The sequence below is a fragment of the Carcharodon carcharias genome, chromosome 5 (genome assembly GCF_017639515.1).
Source record: "Carcharodon carcharias isolate sCarCar2 chromosome 5, sCarCar2.pri, whole genome shotgun sequence".
Classification (NCBI taxonomy): Eukaryota; Metazoa; Chordata; class Chondrichthyes; order Lamniformes; family Lamnidae; genus Carcharodon; species Carcharodon carcharias.
Window position 1 is genome coordinate 133,089,032 of NC_054471.1, and position 22,132 is coordinate 133,111,163.

The 22,132-nt window shown below is 44.5% G+C and overlaps 1 protein-coding gene across 4 annotated transcripts in view; it reads right to left on the reverse strand.

The window, feature by feature from the left end:
• dcbld1 (discoidin, CUB and LCCL domain containing 1) overlaps nt 1-22,132 on the reverse strand; it is a 119,373-nt gene that overhangs the window by 49,666 nt on the left and 47,575 nt on the right. For all 4 annotated transcript variants that reach the window (XM_041187295.1, XM_041187294.1, XM_041187298.1 and 1 more), the window contains exons 4-6: nt 19,246-19,297; nt 5,030-5,102; nt 656-789 (exon numbers count right to left, since the gene is read on the reverse strand). In XM_041187295.1, the coding sequence (XP_041043229.1) occupies nt 656-789; nt 5,030-5,102; nt 19,246-19,297 (259 nt within the window). The remainder of the gene's footprint in view (nt 1-655; nt 790-5,029; nt 5,103-19,245; nt 19,298-22,132) is intronic.

Sequence of the window (22,132 nt, forward strand, 5' to 3'; positions counted from 1 at the left end):
GATTTGTTTGTGTAGTGCCACTTCAAGCAGGGTAACGGTGACAATAGTGATTTTCCAGGGGCAGACTGCACAGCCAGTGTGAGATACTCAATATCAATCACCACCACCTGGAAGTTTCGCTCCAAGTCACTCACCATCCTGACTTGGAAATATATCACCATTCTTTCTCTGTCACTGGGTCAAAATCCACGATCTCCTTTCCTAACAGCACTGTGGGTATACCCACACTGTATGGACTGCAGCGGTTCAAGAAGGCAGCTCGCCACCAACTTCTCAAGGGCAGCTAGGGATGAACAATAAATGCTGACCCAGTCAGTGAAGCCCATATCCCATGAGTGAATTAAAAAAATGAGGGAATGTTTGCATTTATGAGCTTGTCTGCCCGTGGGGAATCGCGTATGTCTGCATAATTTTGCTTGAAGCGGCACTATGCAAACAATTTTTCCTCCTAGATGTCAAGAAAAATTTCTATGAGAGAAAACGCTAAATTTGATTGTCTTTTCTACCACACATTTTGTTTTTCAAGTTGCCTTTGAGCAGAATGGGGGAGAAAATTAACATTTCAATTTATTTTACATTTGTTATGGCAACAAAAAAATTCTATTTTTCAAATGAATTTATACTTGAAGTAAATTAAAGGAAACTTGTTACTTACTCTTTTGACAAAACACCATTTGCCAGGATGCCTTCATATCGACTCAGACCTTTATGCTGAACAATATCTATCATGCCACCTAGTTCATCCAGTATTACACCAGCATGAATGGCAGCCTTACAAAGGGCAGATGTCTAAAAAAAAATAATAGTTGGTCAAATGGGTAACATTAATGTGCTAATAAATTACTTACTTGATGCTCAAAGAATAAACAGATGTTTCATAATCATAGTTTCCCATCCCTAGCATAATCCTACCTTTCGAGTGTGATGAGAGACTTGAGATCCTGGGACTATTTCCACTGGTGTAGAGAAAGTTAAGGAGAGATTCAAGAATTTTTTTAAAATGGTGAAGGGTTTTGATCTTGTGAATAGGGAAAGACTATTTCCTCTTTGGGAATCGGCCTTGGCTCAGTGGTAACAATCCCACATCAGAAGATTATAGACTCAAACACTACTCTGGAGTTTTGAGCCCATTATCGAGGCTATGTTCCAATGCAGTATAGAGGGAATTCTGCCATTTGAATGAAACGTTAAACCAAGGTACTATTTTCCCCACTCAGGTGGGCGAGATTATTGTATGGTCAATAAAGAGCAAGGAAATACTCCCAGTGTCCTGATCAGCATTTAACCCATAACATCACTACAAATATTCATTTTCAGGAATGCTGAAGCATGTTTCAGAAAATCCAGGAATATGGCAACCTCTGACACATCTTCTGGCTTACTCCATTAGTGCAAAAAACTTGCTGAATCACAAACATTGGCCTGAATCTTGCGCTTGTCGGGCGCACTTGATCAATGGGCCCGGAAGCAGTCATGATGTCTGTGTCCAGCCGCAATCTGACCCTGTATGCGATTTCACGATGGCTGGCCAATTAGTGGGCAGCCAGCGTGAAATGTGCGCTGAAAGAGGCTCAGTGCTGTTTTGGGGGGGCATGACAGGAAGATGCGAGGCACCAAGAGAAGTGAAGATGCAGGCGGGCGTTTCCAACAAGCTCCCTGAAGGCTGACCAATGCTGTGGAGCTGCCTCAGGGAGCTGCAGTTTTGTTTCAATTACATTTACGCAAAAGAAAATGCCACAAATTCTCTCTGTAATGCAAATTCAAGCAACTGACAGCAGAACTCATAACACCTCAAGCTTCAAACACCATCTTTACTTTATTTCGTCCTGGACATTTTATCCTGCCCTGGATCAAATATGAAGCAAAACCGTGAAGGCCGCCTAGCCGCCAAATGTAAAAGTGCGAAAGCCACATAAAATCTCTAGTAATCGCTTATTTAGTGGGCTTAATTGCCTGCTTAATTGTTGACGGCCGTGCTTCCAACTCCCGCGCGCACCCGCCGACTATAATGTTGTGCATAAGTATGAAGGCGTTGGGACTCATGCCCGATGACTACTTGCGCTATTTCACGTGATTTCAGGTTGGGTGCACACCCGCTCGTTGAACATAAAATTCTGGCCATTAACCAGTCTCCTAATTTTTCATCAACTGCTATACTACCAGACCACTGACAGGATGGCTAACAATGATCTTTGCCTGTGGGGCACAGCATTCCGTATTCCAACAACTTTCTGCATGAAGAATTGTCTAATTGCTGCCGTGATCCTCATCCCTGCCTTTATTTCCCCTAGACTTGACGATTCCAATGGTCCCCTGGCCGACCTCCCAACTTCTACCATCCAAAACTCTGCTGCCTGTGTCCCACCTCACGCCAAGTCCCATCACCAAGTCGAGTTTTCTCCCAACATTGGCTCCTGGTCCAGTAACACCTCAAATTTAAAATTCTCATTCTTATTTTCAAATCCCTCTATTACCTCAACCCTCCACATCTCTGTAGCCTCCTCCCTCCCTACAACCCTCTGAAATCTCTGTATAGCCTAAACTTTGGCCTCTTGCACAGTTCCAACGTCATGCCTTCGGCTGCCTTGGCTCTAAGCTCTGGAGTTCCCTCTGTAAACTTTTCAGTTTGTCTACCTACATAAGAACATAAGAAATAGGAACGGGGTAGACCATTCGGCCCCTCAAGCCTGCTCCACCATTCAATAAGATCATAGCTGATCTTGTGTTTCGATTTCCATGTTCCCATCTAAACCTGATAACCTTTGATTCCCTTGCCTTACAAGAATCTATCTACCTCTGCCTTAAAAAATATTCAATGACCCCGCCTCCACTGCCTTCTGAAGCAGAGAATTCCAAAGTTGCACAAGGCTTAGAGAAAAAGATTCTCCTCATCCCTGTCCTAAATTTTAAAACAATGCCCCCTAGTTCTGGACCCACCCACAAGATGAAACATCCTTTTGACATCCACCTTGTCAAGGCCGTTCAGGATCTTGTATACTTCAATCAAATCACCCTTCACTCTTCTAAACTCCAGTGGAAACAAGCTCAGTCTGCCCAACCTTTTCTCATAAAACAACCCAGTCATTCCAGGTATCAATCTAGTAAACCTCCTTTGAACCGCCTCCAATTACATCCTTCCTTAAATTAGGAGACCAAAACTGCACAGAGTATTCAAGGTGCAGTCTTACCAATGCCCTGTATAACTGAAGCATAACATCCTTACTTTATGTTCAACCCCTCTCGTAATAAAGGATAGCATTCCATTAGCCTTCTTAATTATTTGCTGTACCTGCATACTAACTTTTTGTGACTCATGTACCAGAACACTTAAATCCCTCTGCACCTTAGAATTATGCAGCCATTCTCCCTTCTCTCCTTCACTAAGGAGGCTCCTTAAAACCTATTACAAAAGTGAGTTCTGGTGAAAGGTTATTGACATGAAATGTTAACTGGTTCTCTCTCCATAGATGCTGCCTACCCTCCTGAGTATTTCCAGCATTTTCTGTTTTTATTTACTGTTTGAAACCTACCTCTTTGACTAATCTTTTGAGCACTTGTCCTAAAAATTCCTTATTTGGCTCTGTGAAGCACCTTGGAATGTTTTACTATGTTAAAAGGCACCATAAAAATGATGGCGCTGTGTTTGAAAAGTTGATTCTTTGGCTAGAGTCAAATAGCCATACAGGTTGACCAGTCTTTATTGCAATGTACTCGGAGTGACTCGTGTTCATAATCTCTTGCAAATGAGGAGAAACCCCGCTCCCTTCCCCCATCCCTGCTCCACAGCACCAACCCCACCCCTGCTTAATAAAACAGAGGTCTGAATCTTTGACTCGGCTGCGCACCTGCCGAACTGTCAAAGGCCGATTAAGGCCATTTAAAAAGGCAATTAACCAATTACCTGAGCTGCCCGTCCAATCTTAAGGTTGGCGGACAGGCAAAGAGCCCAGGCGGCCTTCACATTTTTCATGGAACCTCATCCATGAGCGGGATGAGGTTTCATGAAGGGGTTATAAATTAAATAATTTTTTTCATTGAAGTTCATTGACATGGCCCAGCTCATGTGACACTGTCACATGAGGGGACATGTCTTAAAATTTTCGGAACTTAAACTAATCTCCGAGGCAACTCTGTGCCTCAGGGAGATTTCTGTACTCCTTCGAGCGCTTCTGCGTGCACAATCCCACCCTCAACCGAGAGAAAATTCAACCCAGAATGTTCAGATCAGAAATACTAAAAAGAGAACTACCTAATTCTCTGAATAAAGCACATGTATTGATTTAGAGTACAAACTTATCCAGACCAGCAATTTGTTTATAGTGCAACCTGCAAGAAATCAGTAGTTTATAAATCCTTTTGTTGTATTACAAATCATTTGTGTCAACCTTTTATCGTGCTAAAAATTTTCCTGTACACCTTCCGGAAAGGCAAATTCTTTTGTAAATAAGGCATTAACTCGGATAATATATTTGGGAACATCTCAAGGGCAACTAAGGATGAGCAAGAAATAATTGTTGTCTTGCCAGTGGCACCCATATCCCAAGAATGAATAAAATTTAAAAATATATTACAGATTTATTTAAGTGCTGGCAGTTGTTAACATTCAGGAAATCTTTAAAGCCATTTTTACTCATTTTACAAAATAGGAGAGCAGGGGATACCTAGCCAATCAGAATTTGTTTCTGATGCAAAGCTGTAAAAAACATGAAATAAACACAAACTATGCAATCATGAAGGTGAAACTAAAAATGAAAGAAAGTGGACAGATGTATTATGCTACATTTCAAAATCTTTGTCACTGAATCAACTTTTTATGTTTAACTACATCCAAATTAGTTAAGAAGTACATAGTGCTTGAAAATAAATTTCTCCTTTTCGTTCCCTCCTCAGCCACCACAACATCAATTATTAAACCTATAGATTTGTGACAAGGTAGGTTTGAACTCCAAACATTTTAATTTCACAAAGATGGTCTATAAAAGGAATTTGTAGAGAACAAATGCACAATTTTCTTTTGTTTTGTACTCACATGCCTATATCCTTGAGAAAAATCACCAGAAACTTCTCCTATCACAGCTTTGCAACCAGCAGGACAATTCTTACTAAAACAAAATGAAAAATATCAAATGAATTAAGCATTCTTCTAAAGTGTAAGTGTAGTAAATCCGGATGCAAGCTACAGTGTTAGAATCACTGAAGTTCCAATAGATAGCCTACTTTAACATAACGCTCAACTCCACATCTTTATTTAAAGGATCTTCAACCAAAAAAACCCTATTACTATAGTCGACCTTCCAACTCTGTCATTTCAAGGGTGACATTAATTACTCATCTAATTTGTTCCAAAATGTAACAAAAGGACTGCAACAGCCTAAAAGGGGCCATGAATTTCAAACAAATTTTTCTACAGATATAGCACTTGGCTGAATTTTCATCCTTGAAATATCTCAGGGTGGAAGGATATGGAAAAAGCTGAGAGACAATAATCTATTTTTAAGAGCTTGGCATTAAGTTTCTATAGGAATTGTTTCAAAAACACATCTTCCTACAAAAATGAATCACTTCATACTTCTCAGAATAAAATTTCATCTGCCACATGTCCATCCTATTCACCAACCTATTTCCTTTTGAAGTTCTACACACTCTTCTTCACAGTTCACAATACTTTCAAGTTTTATATCATCCGCTAATTTTAAAATTGTACCTGTACACCAAGGTCTAAGACCTAGACTCTAGGTTATTAATACATACCAGTAAGAGCAGGGATCCCAACACTGATCCCTGGGGAATTCTACTATAAACCTCCAGTTCGAAAAACCTCCACTCTGTTTCCTGTCACTCAGCCAATTGTGTATGCATGTTGCTACCATCCCTTTTATTACATAAGGTCTAACTTTGCTTAAGTCTATTGAGTGGCACTTTATCAAATGCCTTTTGGAAGTCGATGTACACCACATCAACAGCATTACACTTATCAACCCTCTGTTTCCTCTTCAAAAGACTCCAGCAAGTTGGTTAAACAGAATTTTCCCTTAGCAAATCTATGCTAGCTTTCCTTAATTAACCTACAATTGCACAAGTGATTATTAATTTTGTGCCAAATTATCGTTTCTAAAAGCTTCCCCGCCAATGAGGTTTAACTGACTGGCCTCCACAATTTACACTCTCACTTCCACCTCATTCCGTCCTGATACCTTTTCAACTTTAAGTACAGGCAACCTATCTAATACCCCCTCCTCATCAGTCTTAAACCCTTCAAGTGTCTGAACTACCTCTTCTTTCACCATAACCTGGACAGCATAGTTTTTCTTGGGAAAGAGATGCAAAGTATTCATTTAATACCTCAACCATGCCCCCTGTATCCATGCACAAATCCCCTTTTTGGTTGGTTCCACTTCCCCTCTTACCACCCTCTTTTATTTATATGTCCACAGAGGGCTTTAAATTCTCTTTTGCGTTAGCTGCTAATCTCTTCTCATGCTCTCCCTTTGCTTTTCTTATTTGCCTTTTCAATTCCCCTTTGAGACTTCTGTGTTCAGCCTGGTTCTCCGCCTGGTATTATCCTCCTGACATCTGTCATAACCACACCTTTTCTACTTCATTTTAATCTCTATCTCTTTCATCATCCAGGGAGCTCTGGGTTTCTTTGCCCTATCTTTCCCCTTTGTGGGAATGTACCTTGACTGTATTTTTTCCTTATAGGCAGCCCATTGTTCAGTTACAGTTTTGACTGCTATTCTTGGATTCCAATTTATCTGAGCCAGGTCCATTCTTACCCCATTGAAGTTGGTTTCCCTGCACCTCCTGACACTACCCCCACCCCCGCCCCACCCCCCCACCCCACCGCATCCCACTACCCCTTAGTTAATTATTCTTACTCTGTGGGTTGCTCCTTGTCCTTTTCCATAGCCAACCTAAACCTTATGATACAATGATCACTGTCCCCTACAGACACTTGATCCACATGGCTCACCTCATTCCCAAGAACTAGGTCTGGCAGTCTTTCTCATTGGATTGGAAACATACTGCTGTAGAAAACTCTCCTGGACACATTCTAGGAACTCTTGACCTCTCTGTCCTTTACACTACCAGTATCGCAGTCTACATTCAGATAATTAAAGTCTCCCATTATAACTACTCCATCATTCATGCAGATCTGTAATTGCCTTGCAAATTTGTTCCTCTATATCTTTCCCATTAGTTGGTGGCCTATAGATGACACCAAGCAATGTAGCTGCATCTTTTTAGTTCCTTAGCCCTAGCCAAATAAATTCTTTCCTTGACCCCTCGGAACGTCCTCTCTCTCCAGTACTGCAATGCTCTCCTTAATCAATAATGCCACCCCTCCCCCTTTCCTGGACACCTTGTATCTAGGAATATTTAACACCCAGTTCTGTCCCTCTTTAAGCCAGCTTTCTGTTATCGCCACAATATCTTATTTCCACATAGCTATCTGTGACTCACCAATCTTATTTACCACAGTCCGCGCATTCACAAACATGCGCTGTAATCCTAATTTAGACTTCACTACTTTCCCTCCTACACTGAACCCACCTAATGCCTTACCATTCCCACTCCAGTATTATCTGTGTCTCCCAATATTCTTTGCACCTTGGTATCCCTCTCTGATTATCTCCTGATTCCCACACCTCTGCCAAGTTAAACTTGGAAATTGGATAAGGAAGTATTTATACAGCACATTTAAATCTATATGAGAAAAATAGACAAGGGTCTTAAGTTTAGGGGGTACCATGGACCCCGTTCCCTGGCTAAAAATTAGCAGGGCAGCTCACCCATGAGCCTGATGGCTGCCCTAGTGCAATTTAATGCTGGGACCAGCATTAATTCCTTTAAGGCAAGGCTTCCACACATATTACAGGAGGATGCCCTGTCTTAGAGAGCTGCTGGCCAACAGGATGGCTGGTAGCTCCATGGTCCCATCATCGCTAGAGGGGTGCGGGTGCGGTGGCCACTGCTGTGACTACAGGCAGTCCCACCATGCCAAGGAGCCCTGGTAAGTGCAGGATCAAGAGTCCCAGTGAGTGTCATGAGAGGGGTTGGGGGCTGGGTTCAAGAGGCCAGCTCAAGGACAGAAGTGGGCGGGGGGGTAGTTAAAAGGGGGAAGCAATGACCAGGTTGGGGAGGGGGGGATGCATCCAAGGGCCCAGGGGCCCACAAAGGAAGGTCTCCTGCCCTTGCCTGACAACAGCCCGCACTGCTAAAGCTGCTGGACTTCCTGCATGGTGTGGGCCTCCGCCTGTCACTGGCAAAATAAACAGCCACATAACTAGCCACTTTAAGACCTTGAGATAAAAGCAAAATACTGCGGGATGCTGGAAATCTGAAACAAAAACAAAAATTGCTGGAAAAACTCATCACGTCTGACAGGATCTGTGGAGAGAAAGGCAGAGTCCATATATATGACTGACTTGAAATGTTAACTCTGCCTTTCTCTCCACAGATCCTGTCAGACATGCTGAGTTTTTCCAGCAATTTTTGCTTTTGTTTCACATAAAGGTCTTAATAGGCCCAAAGGTGGGCAGGCTGTCAATGTCTCCTCACCACCTATAAAATTTCACTCAGATTGGAAGCAGGTGGGTTGATGTCGGGAAGACCACATGCGGGATTTTATGAGCCAACCCCACTTTTAAACCTGTCGGCTGGTGTGTGTAAAATCCAGCCCATGATGGAGTACATTATGGAGTATATTATACATTCTCTGTTGAAGGAGCAGGCTTAATACTACAAATGATCTTTATCATTCCACAAATCAACTTAAGTTTAGAAAAATTATTTCCCTCACTTCTTCCTCTTCCCTAAAGAAGTTTGAAGTGTGGATATGATGCATTTAACCTCCACTCTTTCAATGATTGCCAGGAGTCACGGACAGGCAGAAAGCCATGCATTGTGGATAACATACTGGTTTCCAGTCACACCTCAAAATAGCTTTCTGTGCACCCATTTCCTCTCCCACCACATCATTATCCTGTGGTTTGGCTCTGCCTATGACAGATGCTACACGAACCTCGCAGTCAATACATTTGAACTTAATTCTTCTAACATGGGATCATAAAGGCAATGTTAAATAGTCCCTCATTGTTACCTATAATAATAATCATTAAAGACACAGGGCGGAATCATGTCAGATTTGCACTAAGTACAGCAGTGGGCGTGAAAAAGGACATTTTACCCATCAGCCGCAATGGCGGATTTTCATGCCGTATCATTCCCTTCCCGTTTCATAAATTATGCAGTCATAGGAATCACCCTGGATCACTAGCAGCAGGTCTCTGATTTGTCAGCCATGCCATTACCTCACTGCTTCCTCACTCTGGGCGCATATTTAAACTACAGCCATATTCAGGAAGAGATATTGTTATTGGAAATTTTTTTTTTTAAAAAAAAGAGGATTAGTCTGTGTGCGTGTTAATTGGATTAAAGCCAGCTAGTCTGGGTGCTTTGATGTACAGTAGTTTTGAGATGTAAACAGTAAGGTAGAGGGTACATTCGCATTTTGTTGAATAGAGCATCCAAGAATGGGAGTGAAATCTTGCATCTAGCTAGGAGATACAAAGCAATGTTTATATTACTAATAAAATTGGTACTAGGGCCTGGTGATATGATGAGAATTTACATTCAAAGACAAAGGCTAGGTGTGACCTGAGAAGAGTTTGTGTGTGCAGGTCAGAGGCATGTAAGATCTAAACCTGTAAGCCTACAACTGTCTGCAAAGGAACCAAATTAAAAGGAACCTCATTTTGATTTCGTAAGGTGAAAATGCTATATAAAAACCTCTTGAGAACTGGTGGTCTTATTCCTGAATTTAGAGTTGCATCTCAAATGTACCAATTGAAAATATAGGTTATAACAGTTGTTTAAAGTTTCCCTCCGATTTTAAATAACTCCGCTTTTAACAACTGTTGTGTCATAACACCGAGCACACACTTCTCAATATTTGCAGCGCAGGACTGCTCCGCTCAAGACATGGCCCCAACAGCCAAGAAGAGTTCAGCCCCCCCCGATTCAGTGATCTATCCCTGGGACGTCCTTTTGACACTATGGAGGCCCACCACAATGTCCTCTACGCCTGCTCTGGCTGCAGGAGTTCCATCAATCTCACCATTCTGGCTTGAGAGGCAGTGGCAGAGGTGCCAACGTTGTACACAGAGGTCCGCCATTCAGTGAAGAAAAAGAATGAATGATCTCATCTGTGACACCAGGGCAAGTCAACAATCTCATCACTCTCAACCCCATCACACATTCACTGGCATTTCACTCACTGACAGCTCAAGGGACATCACCACACACACCCTCAGATCTGCATCTGCCTCATCCACTCTGGAGATCGCCTGCTCATTCCTTCCCTCGCTCTACTCAGCACATACACACTCCTGGCATCCTTCTGATTTGGCCTGGCATGCACCTTGTTCACACTCTCTCCAACCATCTTTATGCAGGATGAGATCACACACAACCAATGGGAGAGGTCCCAAACCGATGGTAGAGTTCCGGACATCAAGGTCCTCACTCTGTTCAACAGTCATGCATTGCAGCTGGCCGGAGAGGACGTGGACCATTCCTGTAGTAACAGTGAGGTCAGCAACAAGCATTCACGTGAGGAGCATGCACCAGATCATCCTTCTCTCAATGCTATTTTGAGTCCACTGTTCTGTGTGCAACTCTGCTGCCAAGCACTAATAATCTCCAATTTCTCCCTTACACACATCTGCCACATCGCTCTCAAGCAACCTTGACCACAACCCCAGCGCTGGGACCACCTCAGATGAGGACCCTGAGGGCAGCACTGAAAGACCCATCACAGCGCTCACCCACACCCTCCACCAGCGCAGTGACATACACCTAGATGTGGAGCAGCCTCAGGATCACAATCTGGTGAGTCCAGCACACAATCTGTTCATCTGAGGTCACCGGCACTCAGAGGACAGTTGGAGGTAAGGAATCTGCTGAGTCCGAGTCAGGACTCTGGATTCGGTCCTCAATCAGTTGGTGAAGCTGCAAAGACAATCAAGGGGACATCAGGAAAAATGTCTGCTGCATTCCTCAGATTGCAAGGGACAATAGAGGGGTCTGTCTGCATTTGGTCTGAGGTATTAGCGCCAGCATGCCAACACACCAATGTCAACACTGGCAGGATGGCAGCTGCCATGGATACCTTGGTCCAGGATATCGGTCTTCCACTGCATAGGCTGAACTCCATCGCTGACATTGTAGTTGGCCTCCAACAGTGTCAACGTGAGAGGAGTACGGGGTTGCTCAATCTCATTCCAGCTTTCCCTTCTCCTCAAGGAGTAAGCCAGAGGCCTTTGGTGTTATCACTTGTATATAATGTTCACTATTGTAAATAAACTTCCAAGAATGTCTCAGTCCAGGGCCTCTTCCCTGTGCAGTGTGTAACCTTCACAGCAAAGCGATGGTCCAGCTTCACATTCACTGGACATATTAGTGATGCCTGCACCTCGATGGTGTTTGTCATTGCTACCCGAATATCATGGGCACGCATAACAGAGTTGCATCATTCTCTCTGTGAGCTCTCAGCACCTTTAAGGTGGCGCTGGCCCCCCCAGCTCTTCAGCATCTGTGTCCGGTGACAGTGTGCTCCTTAAGGGGACAGGTGCTGAAGGTGGAAAAAGGATCAGGTGCTGAAGGTGGAAAAAGGAACAGATGCATTTAAAGTGTCACGGCTGTGTCTCCATGACATGACCCTGATCACAGTGCGCAAGTGAGTTGCCGTCAATCAGACAGGAGTCAGATGATCACAGAGGCTATGTGAAGACCTATGGAGTGTCCTCGTGTCGTCATCATCCTCCTAAAATCTAGTGACTATTAGGGCTTCCGCTGCCTCTCCATGACATGAGCCTGAGCACTGAGGGTATATGCGCTGCCATCAGAAACACAGGAGTCAAACATTCACAGATGCAAGGTGAGGATGTCAGGACTGGCCTCACTGCATCATCATCCTTCACAAAGTTATGAGGGCCTCTCAAGCATGCCTGCCTCATCTGGCCAATGACCTCATCACCAGCATCCTTGCTTTCAAGGACCTGATCACCCTCAAGCCGTTCGACATCCTCCTCACTGGAGGGGATGTGCAGCTTTTCCATCTCCTCCTGTGTGTGAGACAAATGTAACCACGCTAATTAAAAAAGGAGGGAGGAGAAAACAGGTAATTAGAGACCGGTTATCCTAACATCAGTAGTAGGGATAATGCTAGAATCTATTAAAGGATATGATAACAGGACACTTAGAAAATATCAACGAGATTAGACAAAGTCAACATGGGTTTATGAATGGGAAATCATGTTTGACAAAGCTACTGGAGTTTTTTGAGGACGTAACTAGCAGAATAGATAAGGTAGAACCAGTGAATGTGGTGCATTTGGATTTTCAGAAATCTTTTGATAAAGGCCCACGTAAGAGGTTAGTGTGTAAAATTAAAGCGCATGGGACTGGGGGTAATATATTGGCATGGTTTGAGAATTGTTTAGCAGACAGGAAACAGAGAATAGGAATAAATGGGTTCTTTTCGAAGTGGCAGCTGGTGACTAGTGGGGATTAGTGCTTGGGTCCCAGCAATTCACAATATATATCGATGATTTGGATGAGGGAACCAAATGTAATATTTCCAAGTTTACTGACAACATGAAACTTGGTGGAAATGTGAGCGATGAAGAGGGTATTGATAGATTTCAAGGTGATTTAGACAGGTTAAGTGAGTGGGCAAATACATGACAGATGCAGCGTAATGTGGATAAGTGTGAAGTTATCCACTTCGGTAGGAAAAAGAGAACGGCAGGGTGTTATTTAAATGGTGATAGATTGGGTAATGTTGATGTACAAAGGGACCTGGGTGTCATTGTACACCAATCACTGAAAGCAAGCATGCAGGCGCAGCAAGCGGTTGAGAAGGCAAAGGGTATGTGACCTTTATTGCTGGAGGACTCGAGTAAGGGAGGAAGGCTGTCTTACTGCAGCTATACAGGGCCTTGGAGAGACCACATCTAGGGGAGGATTTTCCCTTTGTCGGGCGGGTATGGCCGGCAGAGCTGGGGGCAGCCACGCAACGGTCCGCCGCCTGTGATTGGGCCCTGACTGCCATGTCACGCTGGCTGGCCAATTAACAGCCAGGCAGCATGAATCGCACACTGCAATGCTCAGCGCTGCCGATGTGGGGTGGGAGGGGTGTTGGGGGAGGGGAGGAGAGGAGGGCACGCGCAGAAGTTTGCGCATGCGCGCAGGAGTGCTCACAGGAAGCTCCCTGCAGGCATGGACCTGCCTCAGGGAGCTGAAGATTTATAACATTAAAAATAAAATTAAAAAAATAAGGAAAACATGTCTCCTCATGTGACCTGCACACTGAGTCAGCCCCTGGAGTATTGTATGCAATTTTGGTCTCCTTACCTAAGAAAGGGTATACTTGCCATAGAGGGAGTACAGTGAAGTTTCACCAGACTGATTTCTGGGACCGCACGATTGTCGTATGAGGACAGTTTGGGCTGACTAGGCCCGTATTGACTGGAGTTTAGAAGAATGAGAAGAAATGTCATTGAAATATATAAAATTCTGACAGGAATGGACAGACTGGATGCAGAGATGATGTTTCCTCTGACTGGGGGGACTAGAACAAGGGGTCGCAGTCTCAGGATACGGGGTAGACAATTTAGGACTGAGATGAGATTAAACTTTTTCACTCAAGAGGTTGGTGAACCTATAGATTCTCTACCACAGGAGGCTGTGGAGGCCAAGTCACTGAATATATTTAAGGAGGAAATAGATTTCTAGACTCTGAAGGCTTCAAGGGGTACGGGGAGAGAGTGAGAGTACAGCGTTGAAATAGAGGAGATCAGCCATTATCATACTGAATGGCAGAGCAGACTCAAAGGTCCGAATGACCTACTCCTGCTCCTATTTTCTATGTTGCTATGTTTCCTCAGCCCAGTTCTCCCCACATTGCAGCACCAGGTTGTGTAGCGGGCAGCAAGCTACGACAATGCATGACATCCTCAGGGGACTGTATTCAGTGCTCCACCAGACCTGTTGAGGCACCGGAATGTTATTTTCGATTAGCCTATTGTTTGTTCCACCAAAGTCCAGGTTGTGGCATGAGCCTCATTGTACTGTCTCTCTGCTGTAGTCTGTGGCCGCTGCACGGGTATCATCAGCCACATCCTCTGTGGGTAACCGTTGTTCCCAAGGAGCCGACCCTGCAGCCACTCTGGACCCTAGAGGATGTCAGGGATCTGAGAGCGGCTAAGGATGTAGGAGTCATGGCCCTCCCTGGAAATCGTGTGTAGACCTGTAGGATGCATTTGAAGTGGTTGCAGACAAGCTGAACATTGAGTGGAAGCCCTTGTGGTTGATGTACTGGACTGCTTGCTGCCTTGGAGATCTAAGTACCATGTGACTGCAGTCAATGGCGCCCTGCACCTGTGGAAGACCAGAGACCTGCGCAAATCCCAGCATTCTTGCTTCCTGGCTTTCCTGATACCGGGTGTTCTGTGCCTTTGCAAAGATGGCTCCTGTGACCTCCTCATTTGTGGGTGAAGGCTTGCGATATCCCACAGAGATCACCTGTGGGGTCCTGGAAGGATCCTCTGGCATAAAAATTGAGCGCTGCAGTCACTTTCACGGCCATTGGCAGTGGATGCCCTACATGTCCCCATGATGCCAAATCATGCAGCAGGTGGCATATGTGACCGACCAGTTCCCTGGACATGCTCAGTCTTCAGCGACACTGGTTCTCAGTCATCTGTATAATGACAAGCATCATCTATAGACCCTGGGTCTAGCGAGCCGCCTACAAGTGATGGCTCGCTGTGGATTTTCAGCTGCGTGCGCAGGAGAGCCCTGCTGCACCTTAATCTTGAGGGTGGTGCTCCTCCCATTGGTGAGCCAGGTGCCTCCTATGTGCTCTTCTCATTTCCCTCTGCTCCCTGTAAGCCATGAGGGATACTGCTAAATCACCAGAGTCCATGATCCTGATGTTCTCCTTCTGCAGGATCAAAGAGAGAGACGCTTGGGTTAGCATATGTGTCCTAAAGACCTCTCTTGGTTCAAGTCCCCTTCAAACATGCAGGAAAGTGCTGGCCACCACTTGGATGGCCAGAGTGTAGTGAGCTTCATGGCTGTCCGAAACCCCACCCACCTCAGTCCTCCTCCACTTGACCAGCTTCAGCCACTGGACTGCATGCTGTGCTTTCAGCTCAGGCACAGGCATTCTCCTAACCTGCACTGTATGGCTGCGCTGTTGGCTTCATCCATGGTGGATACAGGTCCAAACATTAATAAAGACATTGCAAAGATCTGTGAGCACCTCCACCAGTGACTGCGCCATGACCATCTTTTGCAAGGGGATTGTACAACTTGCCTAGTCATCCAATTGTTCTGCAGCCCCCTAAAACACACATTAATTTGCAGTCTACGCCCGAGGGGAAAGAGTTCTGGAACATTTGGTGTCACTTTCATGCTCTTACATTGCTTGAGTGGGCAGAAAAGCTTCAGAGGCCTGACTCCAAGCATAACAATGGAGGTGCTTCTGAACGGTCTCTGCTGCGGAAGAATGCTCACTTTTGATAAGCTTTTCCAAGTGTGTGGCCGCTTCCCTCACCCTCTCCCCCCCAATCCCCACCCCCAAGAATGTGCCGTGCCTTTTCCTTGATGTCCTCTGGGTGATGCTTACGAGCGCTGTGCAAAGCTGTGTGCCCTCACATCCAAATTCCCCGCAAAGTTCAGCTTGCCAGGTGCATGTCTTTTAAAGGCAGTTGTAAATCACGCCGATGTGGGAGGTAAATTTGATGTGGGAGTTGATTCCAGCCTGAGGGCACAAAAGTGAAATGCAAATGCATTAAAATTAAGTTCCCGACGTTGGACGGTGGGAAACGTGGCCCGCGATTGACAGGCAGAGCGGATGATTTTAAACGGTTCCACGATGGCGTAAAACTGATTTTTGGCCTTCTCCTCATATTGTCCACTCACGCCCGCCATGACGCCTGCCACCAACGAGAGCGGACGATTCTGGCCGAAGGCTATGTGCTGAATTTCTAAATGACTGCGTTGGCGGGACTGGAGGCAGACCGGCCCACAATTTCCCTCCTCCTGCCAGCATGCTGATTTGCTGACATGTTCCCACGTTGGGGCCATTTTGGAAGAACCTGTTTCGGTGTAGACAATTCAGCCTTTTAAACCCACCTATTAAGATCAGTGTGAAGACGCCAGCTGGAATTTTCCAGTTGGCAGGTGGGCTCCCGGCTAAGGCCGAATCCTGGCCAATGCATGGAGGTAGCTTTCCAGCTGCAGACCAGGGGCCAGCCCTCCACCTACCATTTTTAACCACCATTACCTTGCCCTCCCCCCACCTCCCCATAGCCATGATTGTAAAATGGTCAACTGCAGGCCAGATTTTGGAGGGATTCCCCCTCTACGGTGACAATCTGGCAGTTGTGGCCTCTTTTTATTTTACTTTAAAGTTGTTTAAAAGTCTTCAGAAGGCGCTTCCATTTTGAAGCTCCCTCTCTCTCCTACATTCATCTGCAGTTTCCACCTCCGACAGTGAGGCTGCCGATGTGTCAGTGCTGGAGGGCCTCCCATTGGACATCCCCCTGCCTTAATTGGACGTGGCTCCATAAGGCAATCGCTAAATTAGCTGCCTCTACAAAAATTGCCTTCTGGGTCCTGATGCCATGTGTGCATTCCCAATCCATATTTCCTCTCAATAGCAGGATCAGAACCCACAAATGAGAATTCAATCCCAGGAGTTCTGCTTTGGGTGTGGTCAGAGATCAATTGCACTCAAAACTGTATTAGTTCTGGGGAAGCGAATTTTTGCTCAAGTTTCCATTCAGACTGATTTACACATCAAACATAAAACCTGTCATGAACCGACACAATCATGCTGTGTTTTCAGATGTATTTTTTTTTATGGAGCATTTTTAACACAACATTTAAGAGTGAATACCTGATGCAGCTCTAATAAAGTTGAAAGTGGCACTGATCACAAAATACTAGCATTTTCCTCACTGTGCTCTTTCCTGTAATCACTGCCTCTGCATAACCTGACTGAAAGAACTGAAAATGGCTTTAATAAACTGTACAGAAGCATTTACTAGTTACATTGTTGTACAGTAAATTAAAAAAATCAATGTACCTATTAGTGTCCTTGCACCTACAAAGAAAGCTTAATTTTAAGATCCTCCTCAAAGGCCTGAAAACAGGTTCAATTAAGAACATAAGAACTAGGAGCAGGAGTAGGCAATTCAGCCCCTTGAGCCTGCCTTGCCATTCAATATGATCATGGCTGATCTCACTTTGGCCTCAACTCCAATTTCCCACCCTCTCCCCGTAACTTTTCAACCTGTTACTAATTAAAAATCTATCTCCTCAAATTTATTCAGTGTCCCGGCATCCACTGCATTCTGAGGTAGTGAATTCCACAGATTCACAACCCTTTGAAAAAAGTAATTTCTCCTCATCTCTGATTTAAATCTACCACCCCTTAGCCTAAAACTATGGCCTCTCATTCTAGAATGCCCCACAAGGGGAAACATCCGCTCCACATCTACTTTGTCTATCCCCTTTAACATCTTATATACCTCAATTAGATCTCTTCTCATCTTTCTAAACTCTGGTGAGTATAGGTCTAAACTGTTCAATCTCTCTTCATAAGACAAGCCCTGCATCTCTGGAATCAATCAAGTGAACCTCTGCTGAACCACCTCCAATGCAACTACATCTTTCCTCAAGTAAGGGGACCAAAACGGAGCACAGTACCCCAGGTGCGGTCTCACCAATGCCTTGTACAGTTGCAACAACACTTCCCTATTTTTATACTCTATTCCTTTAGCAATAAATGCCAAAATTCCATTTGCCTTCCTTATTACCTGCATGCTAGCTTTCAGTGATTCATGCATGAGGACACCCAGATCCCTCTGCACTGAAGCATTCTGAAGTTTTTCTCCATTTAAATAATAAGTCACCTTTTTATTCTTCCGACCAAAATGGATAACCTCACACTTGTCCACATTAAAGTCCATCTGCCAAATTTTGGCCCATTCACCTAACCTGTCCATATCCATTTGTAAATTTCTTATTTCTTCATTGCAACTTACTTACCCACCTATTTTGGTGTCAGCTGCAAATTTAGCTATAGTACCTTCTATCCCTGAATCCAAGTCATTAATATAGATTGTAAATAGTTGGGGCCCAAGGACCGAATCCTGTGGCACCCCACTAGTAACAGCTTGCCATCCTTAAAAAGGTGATTAAGTTGATCTGGGGTGTGGCCAGTTTTGTATGCAAGAATCTGGCCTCACTCAGTGGCAGGATTTGGCAGTTTGGGTCAGGTCCCTGATGTTGGGGTCAAATGTGGGTCCGGACCCCACAATGTATTGGAATCAGTCGCCTGACAGTGATTTTGCCTAAATAGGTCAATTAGGGGCCAGATTAAGGATGGTGGGCAGGACCTCAAAGCTGGAGGGCCAACAAGGGGCCCTCCAGCACTGAAGGGGCTGCAGCCTACCATTGGAGGTAAGGGAGAGAGAGGTCACTTCCACCTTGAGGCACACTCTCAGCCATTTTAAAACATTTGAAAGAAAATATTACCACAGCTGTTGGGCCACCACTGTGGAGAGGGGCCTGCAGCTGCAGCTATGGCCAAATAGACAGGGAATGTCTGAGAGGCATCTTGGCCCCTCAGTCTGCTGCCAGTTTACCACTTTCATGCGGCTACCTCGCTCCCGATGCCAAGGCCGGTGGGGGCAGGGGGCGGGGGATGGTGGTGGTGGTCTTGGTGGTGCACGTCCACAAGCTGACTGGAATGCCAGTTGGACTCTTATGTTTGACCTCAATTGGACTTTGTTAACTCGACAAGCTCAGGCAGGTTGCCATTCTGTCCCTGAACTAGCCTCCAGCAAATAGTTCCTGGGAGGGATGGTGCCAACAAACTGGCACACTACAGTGCCCCTGCTTGCCTCAGTTCTTGCCTCCATGTCAAGGCAGGAATTCTGGCCAAAGTTTCTTGAGTTAACGCAGAAAGTCATGGAAACATGGAAAAAATTGTACTGATGTAATTTGTGCTCCTTTCCGCGATTTCCTGGAACTCTTTTGGCCACTTTGTTTGATTGCGCTGAAAATAATTGGCACAACCTCCTGGAAACTCCTTGCTATAAGCTTTTAGTACAATCGATATTACAAAATATTATATGGAATAATGTCCCCATTCATTTTTCTTACCTGAACTGTGGTTCATCATAGTGGTTTCCTTTATCCAAACATGTAATTAAATCTGCATGGAGTAAAAATCAAGATTAATATACGTTATAAATCTATATGTACTGCAGCTAGGCTAACCTTTAAAAGGGAAGGATTCATCAAATATCAACTATAAGCAGCATTTCTTTTTATAAATCTACAATTCTTAACATATAATTGAGGCTAGTTTAGTAAGTCAAATTTTATTTTCTTACATGGAATGTGAGTGTTCTACTATTATGTTGCAAATCACATTGGTAATTCCATCTATTTGTCTATGCATATAACAGAGTGATGCTACACATAATGCAATTTACTCTGAACTCACATTATTGAATACAATAATATTAAAATTTTAGTTTTTAGTGGCATTTATATTTCCAAGATAGTCTACATTATTTTAAAAATAGAAAACAGCTAGACTAAGTTAACTACACATATGACTGGTAAATGGTAGATCATTACTTTTGACCAGATTACTGATACATAACTTATTGCCAACTTTTCGGGTTTGTATTAAATATTATCACAGCTGCAGCATTATTAGTCATTCCCATGAGTGGACCCAGTGTCCCCTACAATCTTAAGTGCATCTTTTACTGCACAATAATTTGTTAAATGACAGCATGACCTAGGGATTTAACAATGAAATCTTGTTATGAATACCAGCTACTGAAGTCTCATATCTAGCAACACGTGTTCTCCAGTCTTCAAGGGCTGAAGTGAAATAGTGAGATTACGTTTAATTTTTAACTTAATTATTATAATAAATACACAAATAAATAGATTTCAGTGAGTTAAATCTTGCTCTATTCCCACACTGGCATGTACTCTCTCGCCACATATCTTGTCCTATGTGCCTATTCTTTCTGAATGTCTTCAGCCCTAATATTGTGACTCAATACTTCTGTCCTCAAGCAGAATATCTAACTTAATGGGAATGATGCCAGAAGATGTATATCAAAATGGACGAAAGGGAATAAAACAAACTGTCACACACACTGATATCAAAATTGCTTATCATTTTTTAAAATTCACTCCTGGGGTGTTGGCTTCGCTGGCTGGGCCAGCATTTATTACCCATTCCTACTTGCCCTTGAGAAGGTGGTGGTGAGCTGCCTTCTTGAACTGCTGCAGTCCATGTGGTGTAGGTACACGCACAATGCTGTTAGGAAGGGAGATCCAGGATTTTGACCCAGCGACAGTGAAGGAACGGTGATATATTTCCAAGTCAGGCTGGTGAGTGACTTGGAGAGGAACTTCCAGGTGGTGGTGTTCCCATCTATCTGCTGCCCTTGTCCTTTTAGATGGTAGTGGCCGTGGGTTTGGAAGGTGCTGTCGAAGGAGCCTTGGTGAATTCCTACAGTGCATCTTGCAGATGGTACACACTGCTGCTACTGTGCATTGTTGGTGGAGGGGAGTGAATGTTTGTGGATGTGGTGCCAATCAAGCAGGTTGCTTTGCCCTGGATGTAGTGAAGCTTCTTGAGTGCTGTGGGAGCTGCACTCATCTAGGTAAGTGGGGAGTATTTCATCATACTCCTGACTTGTGCCTTGTAGATGGTGGACAGGCATTGGGGAGACAGGTGGTGAGTTATTCATCAAACAATTCCTAGCCTCTGGCCTGCTTGTAGCCGCAGTATTTATATGGCTAGCCCAGTTCAGTTTCTGGTCAATGGTAACCCCTAGGATATTGAAAGTGGCAGATTCAGTGATGGTAATGCCATTGAACATCTAAGGACGATGGTTGGATTCTCTCTTGTTGGAGATGGTCATTGCCTGACATTTGTGTGGTGCGACTGTTACTTGCCACTTGTCAGCCCAAGCCTGGATATTGTCCCAGTCTTTCTGCGTTTGGATATCGACTGCTTCAGTATCTGAGTCGTTGCGAATGGCACTGAACATTGTGCAATTATCAGCAAACATCCCCACTTCTGACCTTATGATGGAAAGAAAGTCATTGGTGAAGCAGCTGAAGATGGTTGGGCTGAGGACACTACCCTGAGGAACTGCTGCAGTGAGTTAACTCCACATGTTAACTCATAACTCTAATCTTTTCATTTGTATTCTCAGGAGCAACAACTTCTTTAAAACAAAACAGAAAATGTGAGAAATACTTAGAAGTTATGGCAGTATCTGTGGAGGGAAGCAGAGTTAATGGACAAAGCTTTCCCAAAATGAAACTAAGTGCGGTGACGGGTGATTTTGACAGCGTCCAGCCCGCTATCCGTAATGGCAGCAACTCGCGCCTGATCCTGTGCTTGGAGTCTCATTAATTATTCAGAGGCGTATTTCACTCAAGTTTGACATTTGAAATTGACATTTCACAGCAAATTTGTTTGCCTGCCGTCAGCTTGTGGGTTCGAAGGTCCAGGTGCCATACTTAAACGCCAGTCCAACACAATCTCAATCTCTCCAGCCCAACAGAGATGTCTGCAATGCATAAGAGAAAGGCTGAGGGCCTCAGGACGAAGACTGCATCCCGCTTCACCCACCAGGCCCTTCAGGCCTTGGTCAGACGGGTGCAGGGACAATGGCATGTGTTCTACTGCACTGTTGGCTGCAGGAAGCATCTATCGGGCGTGGGACACCATGGCAGAACAAGTCAACATGGTTGATACCCGCACCCGAAATGCCACTCAGTGCAGGAAGAGGATGAATGACCTTATCCGCTCCATCATGGTAAGTCATCCTTCAACACCCTCTAATATCAAACTCTCATCACGGCATCAGGCATTCAAACGGCTAATCTCTTCAGGGATCTCACACAACCATAAGCAGGGGACACACTTCAACATTCGTTCTCTCATTGAGGCTTTCACATCACCACCATCCCATCTATCACATTGCTCACACTCCATCCTTTGGCC